Source organism: Entelurus aequoreus, linkage group LG06 (assembly GCF_033978785.1).
Source record: "Entelurus aequoreus isolate RoL-2023_Sb linkage group LG06, RoL_Eaeq_v1.1, whole genome shotgun sequence".
Taxonomy (NCBI): Eukaryota; Metazoa; Chordata; class Actinopteri; order Syngnathiformes; family Syngnathidae; genus Entelurus; species Entelurus aequoreus.
This window is the reverse complement of record NC_084736.1, coordinates 83,628,214-83,642,838: the sequence shown is the minus strand read 5'-3', so window position 1 is coordinate 83,642,838 and position 14,625 is coordinate 83,628,214. Positions and strand designations below refer to the sequence as shown.

General features: G+C 39.0%; 1 protein-coding gene across 2 annotated transcripts in view; it reads right to left on the bottom strand.

The window, feature by feature from the left end:
• LOC133652665 (poly [ADP-ribose] polymerase tankyrase-1-like) overlaps positions 1 to 14,625 on the bottom strand; it is a 43,158-nt gene that overhangs the window by 108 nt on the left and 28,425 nt on the right. For both annotated transcript variants that reach the window (XM_062051661.1, XM_062051662.1), the window contains 9 exons: positions 11,663 to 11,924; positions 11,477 to 11,559; positions 9,113 to 9,233; positions 8,932 to 9,029; positions 8,727 to 8,801; positions 7,389 to 7,494; positions 5,087 to 5,273; positions 4,849 to 5,005; positions 1 to 2,127 (listed from right to left, as the gene is read on the bottom strand). The exon at positions 1 to 2,127 is cut by the window's left edge and continues 108 nt beyond it. In XM_062051661.1, the coding sequence (XP_061907645.1) occupies positions 2,041 to 2,127; positions 4,849 to 5,005; positions 5,087 to 5,273; positions 7,389 to 7,494; positions 8,727 to 8,801; positions 8,932 to 9,029; positions 9,113 to 9,233; positions 11,477 to 11,559; positions 11,663 to 11,924 (1,176 nt within the window). In that variant the 3' untranslated portion in view covers positions 1 to 2,040. The remainder of the gene's footprint in view (positions 2,128 to 4,848; positions 5,006 to 5,086; positions 5,274 to 7,388; positions 7,495 to 8,726; positions 8,802 to 8,931; positions 9,030 to 9,112; positions 9,234 to 11,476; positions 11,560 to 11,662; positions 11,925 to 14,625) is intronic.

The following is a 14,625-nucleotide window of genomic DNA, read 5'->3' as shown; positions in this document are numbered from 1 at the left end:
TTAAGACACTGTTAAACAGCAAGTTATAAACAACCATTTACACAACCTGTACACATTTTTTTTTTCCTGAAAATGTTTTTTCAATTCAAATAACTTAAATAGGTATCTATGTAAAAGTGCAAATCCTTCTGCATGGGATGTATTTGCAAAGACGGTGAGAGCAGGATGCTTTGATGAGTTCACTGGCTATCATCACAAGCATGTTTCAACGCTAAGATAGTCGATCATACATAATGCTTTCCATGTACAGCATCCATATGTGTGTGCTATTACCAGGTTTGACATTGCAACCAAGCTGTGTTACTGAGCATACTCGAACACAGGGGTCACCAACGCGGTGTTCGCGGGCACCAGGTAGCCCGTAAGGACCAGATGAGTAGCCCGCTGGCCTGTTCTAAAAATAGCTCAAATAGCAGCACTTACCAGTGAGCTGCCTCTATTTTTTTAAAATTTTATTTATTTACTAGCAAGCTGGTCTCGCTTTGCTCGACATTTTTAATTGTAAGAGAGACAAAACTCAAATAGAATTTGAAAATCCAAGAAAATATTTGAAAGACTTGGTCTTCACTTGTTTAAATAAATTCATTATTTTTTTACTTTGCTTCTTATAACTTTCAGAAAGACAATTTTAGAGAAAAAATACAACCTTAAAATGATTTTAGGATTTTTAAACACATATACCTTTTTAGCTTTTAAATTCCTTCCTCTTCTTTCCTGACAATTTAAACCAATGTTCAAGTAAATTAATTTTTTATTGTAAAGAATAATAAATAAATTTTAATTTAATTCTTCATTTTAGCTTCTGTTTTTTCGACGAAGAATATTTGTGAAATATTTCTTCAAACTTATGATTAAAATTCAAAAAATATTATTCTGGCAAATCTAGAAAATCTGTAGAATCAAATTTAAATCTTATTTCAAAGTCTTTTGAATTTCTTTGAAAAAGTTTTGTTCTGGAAAATCTAGAAGAAATAATGATTTGTCTTTGTTAGAAATATAGCTTGGTCCAATTTGTTTTATATTCTAACAAAGTGCAGATTGGATTTTAACCTATTTAAAACATGTCATCAAAATTCTAAAATTAATCTTAATCAGGAAAAATTACTAATGATGTTCTATAAATTATTATTTTTTAATTTTTTCAAAAAGATTCGAATTAGCTAGTTTTTCTCTTCTTTTTTTCGGTTGAATTTTGAATTTTAAAGAGTCGAAATTGAAGATAAACTATGTTTTAAAATGTAATTGTCATTTTTTTGTGTTTCCTCCTCTTTTAAACCATTCAATTAAGTGTAAATATCATTAATTATTAATAATAACATAGAGTTAAAGGTAAATTGAGCAAATTGGCTATTTCTGGCAATTTATTGAAGTGTGTATCAAACTGGTAGCCCTCCGCATTAATCACTACCCAAGAAGTAGCTCTTGCTTTCAAAAAGGTTGGTGACCCCTGCTCTAACAGGACTATATTGTAATGCCATAACAAAAGTATCTCCGCCTTCCATACAGCACATGCAACAGAACCAAAAGCACTGAAAACTGTCAGCAGTGTTGTCCTTAAAATTCAGTCAATATTACAGAATGAGCTTTTTGATAGTGTTCACCTTGAATCCTCTGTACAGTACGAGCACAGATATGGCTGCATTCATAGTCCACATATTTAAAACAGTACGTGTAAATATATGAGAGGTTGGTCATTCTCCATAGTCTTTATGCGTGGTAAACTACCAATATACCGTATTTTTCGGACTATAAGTCGCAGTTTTTTTTTCATAGTTTGGCCGGGGGTGCGACTTATACTCGGAAAAATAGGGTAAGTCACCCACTCACCCTACTGGGCCTCACATGCTCGTGTGTTAGCATGCGGCTAAATGCACAAGGATGGGAGAGAGACGAGTAGAAGAGAATTATACAGCATATCTGCTCACAAAGCACTGGTCACCATGGAGTCCACCGGGGGGGAAACTGGAAAAATACCAATACGCCTCCTTATGCATGGTCTATACAAAGGACAAAATGATAGCATTTAGTTGTGGTGAGTGACTAGGACTTCTGTTCAGCGGCTGCAGCAGACTGGGCCACACTCTCTGGTTTTAAGATCTGGTATGTTATGATGTACTCTGGGTAGGCCTGAGGGAATCACAGAGGAAAAACATCAATTGGGATATTGTTCATTTTCTGTGCTTGTAATTAGGGATGTCCGATAATGGCTTTTTTGCCGATATTCCGATATTGTCCAACTCTTAATTACCGATACCAATATATACAGTCGTGGAATTAACACTGGAATTAAAATGATGCCTAATTTTGTTGTGATGCCCCGCTTTTTCCAAAATAAATCAACTCAAGTTATGGAAAAAAGTGCCAACATGGCACTGCCATATTTATTATTGAAGTCACAAAGTGCTTTTTTTTTTTTAAAAACATGCCTCAAAACAACAGCTACAAAAACAATTAAAGCTGCAAGCAGCGTTGGTTGGGCCCGCATATTTGGCTGGTGCTAGTCCTAAGTGTCCAAAAACTTTTGTCTACTGTGGTAGTCCTTAGTGTCCCAATACTTTTGTCCAGTGTTAGTCCTTAGTGTCCCAATACTTTTGTCCAGTGGTAGTCCTTAGTGTCCCAATACTTTTGTCCAGTGTTAGTCCTTACTGTCCCAATACTTTTGTCCAGTGTTAGTACTTAGTATCCCAATACTTTTGTCCAGTGTTAGTCCTTAGTGTCCCAATACTTTTGTCCAGTGTTAGTCCTTATTGTCCCAATACTTTTGTCCAGTGTTAGTCCTTAGTGTCCCAATACTTTTGTCCAGTGGTAGTCCTTAGTGTCCCAATACTTTTGTCCAGTGGTAGTCCTTAGCGTCCCAATACTTTTGTCCAGTGTTAGTCCTTAGTGCCCCAATACTTTTGTCCAGTGGTAGTCCTTACTGTCCCAATACTTTTGTCCAGTGGTAGTCCTTACTGTCCCAATACTTTTGTCCAGTGTTAGTCCTTAGTGTCCCAATACTTTTGTCCAGTGTTAGTCCATAGTGTCCCAATACTTTTGTCCAGTGGTAGTCCTTTAGTGTCCCAATACTTTTGTCCAGTGTTAGTCCTTAGTGTCCCAATACTTTTGTCCAGTGGTAGTCCTTAGTGTCCCAATACTTTTGTCCAGTGTTAGTCCTTAGAGTCCCAATACTTTTGTCCAGTGTTAGTCCTTAGTGTCCTATGAAATGTAGGTCTAAGTGAGACCTACATAGAGGTTTTTGTTTCATGTCTCTAAGACGTTCCTACCGGAAGTTACAACCAGTTTTCTCTGTGTTTTCCTCCGAGGAGCAGTTTTGTCTGTGTTTTATTCCTAGGGGGCGCTAGAGCGCAATTTTGAGGTTCGGTTTTTTTTATTAGATCGCAATTTCCACCAGTCCTGATGTGTGTGTAAAGTTTGGTGAGTTTTGAAGTATTTCAAGGGGGTCAAATTACAGCTCAAGGAGGCAAAAATGAGTGTTTTTATGAAACTTTTGTTTTGAAGGGGTGATTTCCAACTTCCTGTTGATTTTTGCTGAAAGATGTCAGTGTATGAAATCTAGGTCTAAGTCAGACCTACATAGAGGTTTTTGTTTCATGTCTCTCCGACCTTCCTAGTGGAAGTTACAGGCAGTTTTGTCTGTGTTTTTTCCTAGGGGGGCGCTAGAGCACAATTTTGAGTTTTGGGGCTAGGTTTTTTCGCAGGTCCTGATGTGTGTCAAATATGGTGAGTTTTGAAGCATGTTAAAGGGGTCAAATTACACCTCAAAGAGGCGGCGGAAGAATAAAGAATAATAATAATAATAATAATAATAATAAAACCTCACAATTTCAATAGGGTCCTTCTGTCCCATTGTAAAAGGACTCCCACAGGGATTCCTTTTACAATGGGCCATGCGGGCCCTAATGAAGGCACACAGCTTCAGTCCATAGTATACTAGAAACTGGGCTCAACCTGCTCTGTTCTTAACGTATTCGTATGAGTAACAAAAATGTGCAAATAAAAACAAAAAAGGCACAAAAATAAAAAATTGCTTCAGTCTAGACTAGTAGATAACCCAGCCATCCTTTTAAAGTGCATGAACATTAATAAAACTGCTTCAGTCTAGACTAGTAGATAACACAGCCATCCTTTAAAGTGCATGAACATTAATACAACTGCTTCAGTCTAGACTAGTAGATAACCCAGCCATCCTTTAAAGTGCATGAACATTAATACAACTGCTTCAGTCTAGACTAGTAGAAAACACAGCCATCCTTTAAAGTGCATGGGGAAAAAAGGCTCAAAACGTAAATAAAACAGCTTCACTCAGTCCAGACTATTAGTCTATTTGTGCAACAGATGAAGCTCAAAGAGTGGGCTAATTCTTTTTCTCCTTGTCATCCCGCGAGAGAGGTAGATTTTTCTGAATGAAAACAAGCATCTGCAAGGGATTCTGGGTATTTGTTCTGTTGTGTTTATGTTGTGTTACGGTGCGGATGTTCTTCCGAAATGTGTTTGTCATTCTTGTTTGGTGTGGGTTCACAGTGTGGCGCATATTTGTAACAGTGTTAAAGTTGTTTATACGGCCACCCTCAGTGTGACCTGTATGGCTGTTGACCAAGTATGCCTTGCATTAATTCGTGATGAGAACAGCCGGTAGATATGTGATTGGACCGGCACGTAAAGGAAATGCCTTTAAGGTTTATTGGCACTCTGTACCTCTCCCTACGTCCGTGTACACAGCGGCGTTTTAAAACGTCATACATTATACTTTTAGAAACCGATAATTTCCGATATTACATTTTAAAGCATTTATCGGCCGCCCGATATTATCGGACATCCCTACTTGTAATTTGTGAGTAGAAAATGTACCTGCTCTCCTCGGTAGATGACATACTCGGCGTAGGCCAAGCCGTTCACGCTGGGTCGCCCGATCACGGAGTGGTGTCCTGGCGGAGCGTGGGCCATCTTCATAGCGCTGAACTGTAAGAAGGACTTTCCCAGGGTCACCCTGCAAAACAACATCTGCCTGCAAATAACAAGAAAAGAGTTGGACGACAGAACCTTTCCATTGATATTTTTAAAGCGCTTCAAGAGTAGTCGAGCTCACCTGTGGCACAGGTAGCAGGACCGGTCTTTGTGTGTCGGACAGCCTGTGCCTCCGCCGATGCCATAGACGTACTGGTTGCTCTTGGAGGAGTTCTCCGCGAAGTAGATACCTGCCCCGAACATTCCTCCTATGTAGGCGTGACGCTCGTCAAAGCCCTTGTGTATGATGGCGTTGATGAATGGGGAACCTGAGGGTGGAAACATTACCAGCTGATACACAATAGATATTTAGATGACAACTCATTTCTTTGCGCTGTCCTCCAAATCTACACATCAGACATGGAATTGATTAGCTTGACTCTCGACTCAATTGACAAAATCTTTTGGACAGGGAAAAAAGGTTCTGGGGAGCCTGGCTGCCCTGATGGAACCATTGCTGCGGGGGTACGTGAGAGATTCCTGGGACAAATGGAGAATCATGTGCCTCCCAGTCCTTTCCATCGAGGACGTGGAAGACATCTACCTATTTGGAACCGTGATCGCGGGGCACCTGCTGATTGGGCTGGGCATTGCTCTGGTGTATTGTCAAATTCGTAAGACGATGGCAGCCACTCAAGGAGCCCAAAGGCTGTTCGTCGCAATGGAAGGAGTGGGCCGGGCTGTGGGATCACAGTCTGGGGCGATTTCTGAACTGAATTGCAAGATGGATCACATCATGGAGACGCTTGTTGAAAGGGAAAAATTGGATATGAGAGCCAACATGGACGAATAGAACAGACAAGCCATTGTAATGTCTGCTCGCGGAAAAACTAAAATCCTAATCTACGATTCCACTCCCTCGAATGGCCTTGACGCTGCAACAACAGGAGCAGGCTGTTCTGTAAACATACCCCGAGGACTCTCAAAGATGGACGCTTTTGACCTCCCTCCCTCCTCAACGACAGCTGGAAGTCGAACTTTGCTTGCATTGCATGCAGAACGGCCCCAGAACTATGGACACAACACCACTACACTCAAGACAATGGGCATATACACAAACACACACACCTCAGTCCTGTTCTTGTCTCCCTATAACGCAGGGGTGTCCAAAGTGCGGCCCGGGGGCCATTTGCGGCCTGCAGGTAATTTTTTAACGACCCCACGGCACATTTTAAAAATACGATTGAAAAAAATTAAAAACATAAAAAGTGTTATAAAAGAGCAAACAGGTGAAATGTAACAAGAAAATGTTGCAATGTTTACTCTAATAAAACAAAGCTGCCATGCAGGCTGTTTATTTCTTTAAAAAATAATAATGAATCAAAATCAATGTCATTATGAATTATTGACCTATTCAAGGCTCCAATTACGTCACATTAGATAATCCACTTTCAGATATTTTTTGGGGAAAATGTTGCATATTTGTGTTTGCCATATAAAAAACTGAGCTATTTTTTTTTAAAGAAGGGTCTCAAACGAACAAACAAAAAACATAAACAACAATAAAACTTATAATTGACGGATAGATCTGAAGTGGATCTCGAAATTATTGTGTTAAAAGTAAACAGTAAAAAAAATTATCATTTATTTTTTAACACTTTAATGAGTAGGACCCTTTTGGATCCCCAATAATTTTAGTGTGATTTGTTTTTAAGTGTCATTGCTTAAAAAATAATAATGAATTAAAATCAATGGTGTTAGGAGTTATTGACCTTTTTAAGGCTCCAATTATTATATAATCTCAAATATTCCACTTAAAAATTTTATTGGGTGAAAATATTGCATATTTTGTATTTTTTCCATTTAAAAAAATGGGTTTCCTTTGACAAAAAGAGCATACAACTTTAATCTTTAAAAACGTTATATTGACAGATAGACCTAATGTTGACTTGAATAATAATAAAAATAATAATACTGAATAATGACACATTTTTTATATTTTTTTGACCAAAACCCTGTGGGGTCCCCAGGATCAAGCCTGAGTGGAGGCCTAAATGTATATTTTTTATACATATATTGTATTGGTTTTTGAAATAAAAAATATCAAAATGGCCCCCGCTTGCTTTGATTTGTCAGTGTGCGGCCCTCAGTGGAAAAAGTTTGGACACCCCTGCTGTAACGTATGTCTGCTCTTAGTGGGACTGTGCCCGAAATGTAATTTCAGTTCTTACATGTCTTGCACATGTTAAGAATGGACAATAATAAAGCATCCTGAATTCTGATAAGGAAAGGATGGCGGACAGGCTATTTTTTAAAGGTTTCTTGTGAAACTCAAGGCCGGGCATGATTGCTGTATGAATCTGCAGCACACAAGTTCAACATACTTTGGATTGAATGTAAAAAAGCAAAGGACAAGAAGAGATTTTAAGGGCAAGTGTGCGTACCGTGAAACAGCATGCGCTCATTGTGGTGGTTATGGTTTTCATCTGCGATCTCCTTCTGCCTGTGCGTGTAACGTTCCCGCAACTTCTTGTTCACGATTTTTTGGATCTGCGAGTCAAAAAAATGACATTTAAAATGACCATGAATGATATCTTGCATTGAGCTCAATCAGTCCATAGTGGAGGTTCAACACAACTGTTGGTTGAAAGGTTTAAAACAGGGGTCAGCAACCTTTTTGAAACAAAGAGCTACTTCTTGGGTAGTGATTAATGCGAAGGGCTACCAGTTTGATACACACTTAAATAAAATGCCAGAAATAGCCAATTTGCTCAATTTACCTTTAACTCTATGTTATTATTAATAATGAATGATATTTACACTTAATTGAACAGTTTAAAAGAGGAGAAAACACGAAAAAAATTACAATTACATTTTGAAACATAGTTCATCTTCAATTTAACTCTTTAAAATTCAAAATTCAACCGAAAAAAAGAAGAGAAAAACTTAAAAAAAGAATTTATGGAACATCATGAGTAATTTTTCCTGATTAAGATTAATTTTAGAATTTTGATGACATGTTTTAAATAGGTTAAAATCCAGTCTACACTTTGTTAGAATATATAACAAATTGGACCACGCTATATTTCTAACAAAGACAAATCATTATTTCTTCTAGATTTTCCAGAACAAAAATTTTAAAATAAATTCAAAAGACTTTGAAATAAGATTTCAATTTGATTCTACAGATTTTCTAGATTTGCCAGAATAATTTTTTTGAATTTTAATCATAATAAGTTTGAGAAATATTTCACAAATACTCTTCGTCGAAAAAACAGAAGCTAAAATGAAGGATTAAATTAAAATGTATTTATTATTCTTTACAATTAAAAAAAAAAAAAATACTTGAACATTGATTTAAATTGTCAGGAAAGAAGAGGAAGGAATTTAAAAGGTAAAAAGGTATATGTGTTTAAAAATCCTAAAATCATTTTTAAGGTTGTATTTTTTCTCTAAAATTGTCTTTCTGAAAGTTATAAGAAGCAAAGTAAAAAAATTAATGAATTTATTTAAACAAGTGAAGACCAAGTCTTTAAAATATTTTCTTGGATTTTCAAATTCTATTTGAGTTTTGTCTCTCTTAGAATTAAAAATGTCGGGCAAAGCGAGACCAGCTTGCTAGTAAATAAATACATTTAAAAAATAGAGGCAGCTCACTGGTAAGTGCTGCTATTTGAGCTATTTTTAGAACAGGCCGGCGGGCTACTCATCTGGTCCTTACGGGCGACCTGGTGCTCGCGGGCACCGCGTTGGTGACCCCTGGTTTAAAAAATGATTCAGACCTTGATGATGTTGTATCTGCTGAAGACCCCGCCTGCATTGCCTCCATCTCTGTGCTCTCTGATGGTGCTCTGCATCTAGGAGACAGACACAAAGAATGAAAACATGTTTCAGTTGGTTTAAACAGCCAAACAGACCTATCTATCTATCTATCTATCTAATAAAGTGTATTTTCAATGTGTATTAGTGTAGCACACAGTGACTTACCTCCTCTTCCACAGACTGATACTCCTTGTCATCTGGAGCGAGGTCTATGAGGATGGTGCCCTGGTTGGCACAGTGGAATGTAAGGTATGGGTTGCCACCTGGGGAAAAACAACCAGAAAAAACATGGTAAATAGCTCAAGAAAAACATTTACAAACAACCTTTTTGAACCTGCCTTCTTACCTTGCTGGCCACCCAGCAGCCTCTCTACACCCTTGATAAGTTTGTGTCGGTGACCGTAGGCATTGATCCCGATTTCTTTCAGCTCCTCGTGGCCCATGTCAGCAAGGACATCCAAAGTTATCTATAATGAAATGAAGTGAAGACAGCTTCGTCTTTTGCTGAAACGATGACTTTTTGCCAGTTTAAAAAAGTTTGTTTAAACAATGCAGTGTTTCCCATAAACTGCCAAGATACCTGTGGCGGTGGGGGCGTGGCTATGGGCGTGGTCACCATGACATCATAGAGTAATTTGCATAATTTACTACAATGATTTGATTTTCTCTAAAAAGGCTCAAAAAATTTATACTTACTAATTAATAATAACAGTTTTGTTTTAAACGTCCATCCATCCATCCATTTTACAATATAATTACAACACTTTATGTACATATTTATATACAGATTTGAACAATAAGTAATTCACTGAAATATATTTATTAATTGTGGTTCTTACAAAAAGTATATCTTATAAAATATAAGAGCTAAAATGTCTCAAAGCTCTGCCCCTTTAATTAGAGCATACTAAATAATTTAACTTTAGCCGACTACTACAAGCATATTATTTACCAGCAACATAAAGTGAAACAGAGGCAGAGGTGTCCTGCCACAGTCAGTAACAAATAAACAGAAAACAGTAGTGGTGGTAGATAGACACAGAGCTTCATCAAACATCTGGGGCCGTACTTATCAAGCTTCTTAGAATTACTCCTAAGAAGTCTGCTAAGAGTTGACTTAAGAGTAAATAAATTCTTCGCTGAAAGCTGCACTTAAAAGTTAGTTATCAAGCGCCTTACTCACACTTTCAGCAAAGTGTAGGACTGAATCTTAAGTGTCACACTCAGAGCTGAATTACGACATTACTATGTGCCGTAAACAGAATTTTAGGTGACGTCATTTCTGTGTCCATAGAAATGACCAATTACGGAATGGAATCCGTTGTCTAAGAATAAAGAAATATCTTGGAAATATTTAAGTGGACAATGGGAGTGTATATTTTGACAATAAACTACAAAATAATACAAAACAAACTAGTCCCCGCCGGCACTCACGCTACCGCTCCCTCTCTTCTGTCGCCCACACACTCACTGACGTCACTCACCTCACGGCCACACACATACGCTACTGTCATAACATTTTCTTTCCAATTCATTAATCAGGCAACTAATTTGAAACTGGTGTGGGTGGCTCTATATATACTAGCCCACTGCAGCCACATGCAGAAATCAACATGGAATCGAAAAGTATTAAATCTGTGACAAAAATAATACCCGCTCTGTCTAAACGATACCGTTTGATCAGCTGCTCGTCATCAAACAAATCCAGAACATCGTTCCGCTCCCTGAATGTTCGCGCACGTCTCTCGCCTCAGTGCCATCCCCTGCTGGCAACTCCTAACCACTTAAGACACCTCTGAAGGTCTCTTAAATATTGTGGAGAGTAGGAGTGATTCTTAGACTTAAGAACGTTGATAAAAAGCTTTTATTCTTAAGTTTGAGAGTAGGACTAAATTTCGCAAATTCTCAGGACTTAAGTGTAAAATGGCACTCTAAGAAGCTTGATAAGTACGGCCCATGATCCACTGAACAAAGAGCTCCAAAAATCTTGAACTTTAGACTGCCATCAGTTTTACTCCCTCCACTTAACCATGTGTTTCCTACTGCCTGCAGACTTTGCACCCTTTGTTATATACACATGTTGTGTTTCTAATATAAATACATTTAATAAAGTCAAATACAAATAAGGCAACAAGAGAAGTATCCTACACTTCTCTTTTGTAAAGTAAATCTGAACAGCCGATATGGGCATCTACATCAACTATATGATTTGCCTGAGAAGCTAGAGGACAAAAAAAAAATAAAATAAAAATAAATATATATATATATATTTATTTGTGGCGGACGTAATTCTTTCGTGGCGGGCCGCCACAAATAAATGAATGTGTGGGAAACCCTGCAATGGGGAGTTAGAGTGTGTTGAATACAATCATTGGTGGTTATAGCAATCCACCCATCTATTTTCTATTCTTGTCATAATTAGGGTCATGGTTGAGCTGAAGCCTATCCCAGCTGAATCTGGGTGAGAGGCAGGTTACACCCTGGACTGGTCACCAGCCAATCGCATGGCATACAAAGACAAGCAACCATTCACACTCACACCAATTACTCTAACATGCATGTTTTCGAAATGTAAAAAGGTTGCCGTAGAAATACCACACAAGCACAGAGAGTACATCCAAACAGAAATGCCTAACCGGAGATTAGAAGCCTCAGTCTCCTCACTGTGAGGTCAGCATACTAAAGCCATTGTGTGATGTACATTACTCACCTGCTCTCTTTCAAAAATATCCCTTAAGTGCTCCAGACCAAGACTCTTCATGAACTGACTTATGTTCATGTCCAGCATTGTCACTGGTCAGGAAAAACATTCAAAATTAGTGTTTACAAAAAAACATTTGTGCATATTTGTGAATTTTGCCAACTAAAACTGAAGCTAATGTGTCAAAACTCATACATTCTCCTTCCTTGCGGTCAGTGCCCGTTGCTCCATCTGCTACTCCTGAGTTGCCAGCAGCAGCAGCAGCAGCAGCAGCACCGCTCGCCAGCTCAGTCAGAGGCCCGGCCAGGTTGTCTATGCTGCTGGCAGCTGATAAGCAGGACGGTGTGGAGGCCGGGGAGATGACAGAGGCGCTAACCACTGTGGCCTGTGGCTTGAAGCAGCTGGGAAGAGAGTCCGGGGGCATGGCGTCCATCAGGAGGGCTCTGATGTCATCAGCCTAAACGGGCAGCACCAGAAAGTATTGCAGGGGAGTCAAAACAGCATGACACATAGGAGCTTCATAGTAAAAGAGTGCGGGTACTAGACTGGCCTGCCTGTAGTCCAGACCTGTCTCCCATTGAAAATGTGTGGCGCATTATGAAGCCTAAAATAGCACAAGGGAGACCCCCGGACTGTTGAACAACTTAAGCTGTACATCAAGCAAGAATGGGAAAGAATTCCACCTGAGAAGCTTCAAAAATGTGTCTCCTCAGTTCCCAAACCTTTACTGAGTGTTGTTAAAGGCCTACTGAAATGATTTTTTAAAATTTAAACAGGAATAGCAGATCCATTCTATGTGTCATACTTGATCATTTCGCGATATTGCCATATTTTTGCTGAAAGGATTTAGTAGAGAAAATCGACGATAAAGTTCGCAACTTTTGCTCGCTGATAAAAAAAAGCCTTGCCTGTAGCGGAAGTAGCGTGACGTCACAGGAGCTAGTATTCCTCACAATTCCCCATTGTTTACAATGGAGCGAGAGAGAGATTCGGACCGAGAAAGTGACGATTACCCCATTAATTTGAGCGAGGATGAAAGATTCGTAGATGAGGAACGTTACAGTGAAGGACTTGAGAGGCAGTGATGGACGTATCTTTTTTCGCTCTGACCGTAACTTAGGTACAAGCTGGCTCATTGGATTCCACACTCTCTCCTTTTTCTATTGTAGATCACAGATTTGTATTTTAAACCACCTGGGATACTATATCCTCTTGAAAATGAGAGTCGAGCACGCGAAATGGACATTTAAAGTGACTTTTATCTCCAAGACAATACATCGGTGACACACTTAGCTACTGAGCTAACGTGCTAGCATCGTTCTCAAATGAAGATAGAAACAAAATAAATAAACCCCTGACTGGAAGGATAGACAGAAGAGCAACAATGCTATTAAACCATGTACATGTAACTACACGGTTAAAAATTCTCAGCCTGGTAAGGCTTAACAATGCTGTTGCTAACGACGCTAAGGCTAATTTAGCAACTTAGCAGCCGGAACTCACAGAACTATGATAAAACATTAGCGCTCCACCTATGCCAGCCAGCCCTCATCTTCCCATCAACACCCGTGCTCACCTGCGTTCCAGCGATCAACGGCGCGACGAAGGACTTCATCCGTGGGTTTGGCGGCAAGCATCGGCTAGGCGTCTGCTATCAGGGTAAGTAGTCCTTGTTGTGTTGCTGTAAGTATTGTACTTAGCCGCTAAGACACCGATCGATCCCACCTACAACGTTCTTCTTTGCAGCCTCCATTGTTCATTAAACAAATTGCAAAAGATTCACCAACACCGATGTCCAGAATACTGTGGAATTTTGTCGAAGAAAACAGAGCTTTGTGTATTGTGTCCAATAGGGCCCAAACACTTCCGTGCATTTTATGACGTCACGCGCATAAATCATATCCAAAGGAGATTTTCAACCGGAAGTGTGGCGGGAATTTTGAAATTGCACTTTATAAGTTAACCCGGCCGTATTGGCATGTGTTGCAATGTTAAGATTTCATCAGTGATATATAAACTATCAGACTGCGTGGTCGCTAGTAGTGGCTTTCAGTAGGCCTTTAAAAGGAAAGGCCATGTAATACAGTGGTGAACATGCCCTTTCCCAACTACTTTGGCACGTGTTGCAGCCATGAAATTCTAAGTTATTATTTGCAAAAAAAAAAAAAAAAGTTTATCAGTTTGAACATCAAATATCTTGTCTTTGTAGTGCATTCAACTGAATATGGGTTGAAAAGGATTTGCAAATCATTGTATTCCGTTTATATTTACATCTAACACCATTTCCCAACTCATATGGAAACGGGGTTTGCACATGTGGGAGAGTACCGTATTTCCTTGAATAGCCGCAGGGGCGTTAATTAATTTAAAACCTCCTGTCACTCCGGCGTTTACCGGAAGCCGGCGGGATGGCCGTGCATGCGCTAATTATTTTAAAACCTCTTCTCACTCCGGCGTTTACCAAAAGGAATCCGGTAAATTTAGGCGTGCGCTTTGAGTGTGATGTAAGCATACCATCATGAAAAGCACATTTAATAAAAAAAACGTTATTATGGTCTTACCTGTACTTATAAATGGAGTCCATTTGCAGCTCCTTCTGACCAAAAGCATCGATAACTTGTTTATAGAAGTCTTCATTATTTTCTTTCTTCCGTTTTAAAAGTCTCTCTGTCTCGATGGAGATATTCCTTTAATTATTACCTCCTGCTTCCATTGAAAGTCCAGTTTAGAAAACTGTTTTATTTTAGATACCGGTATGTAATCCTCCTTGTTAAACGCAGAGGAAAAAAAAAAAAAAATCTCTTGCTGCGTGTGTTCACTTCTTCTGCAGTACCGGAAGTCGCAAGAAGGATCACTAGCGCGGCAGCGCCCTCTACCACCAGGAGGCGGGAGTCATTTGATGACTCATACAGTATTTAACACACGCAGCTACGGTATATTAATAAAACATAGCTGCTTACTGTTCTTTTTAGCATACTGTACCGGTGTTCAATAGCTTGGACCTTAAAGCCTACTGAATAGCTCTTTATCTTTTTTCCTTTGTGCGATTGCAAACTACTGAAAGCAGCTTCCTCCATTTTGAAAATGAGGACAGTTAAGCGCCACTCGTGACGTAACGAATTCGACCCGGTGGAAGTTCTAGCCATATGCTAAATATT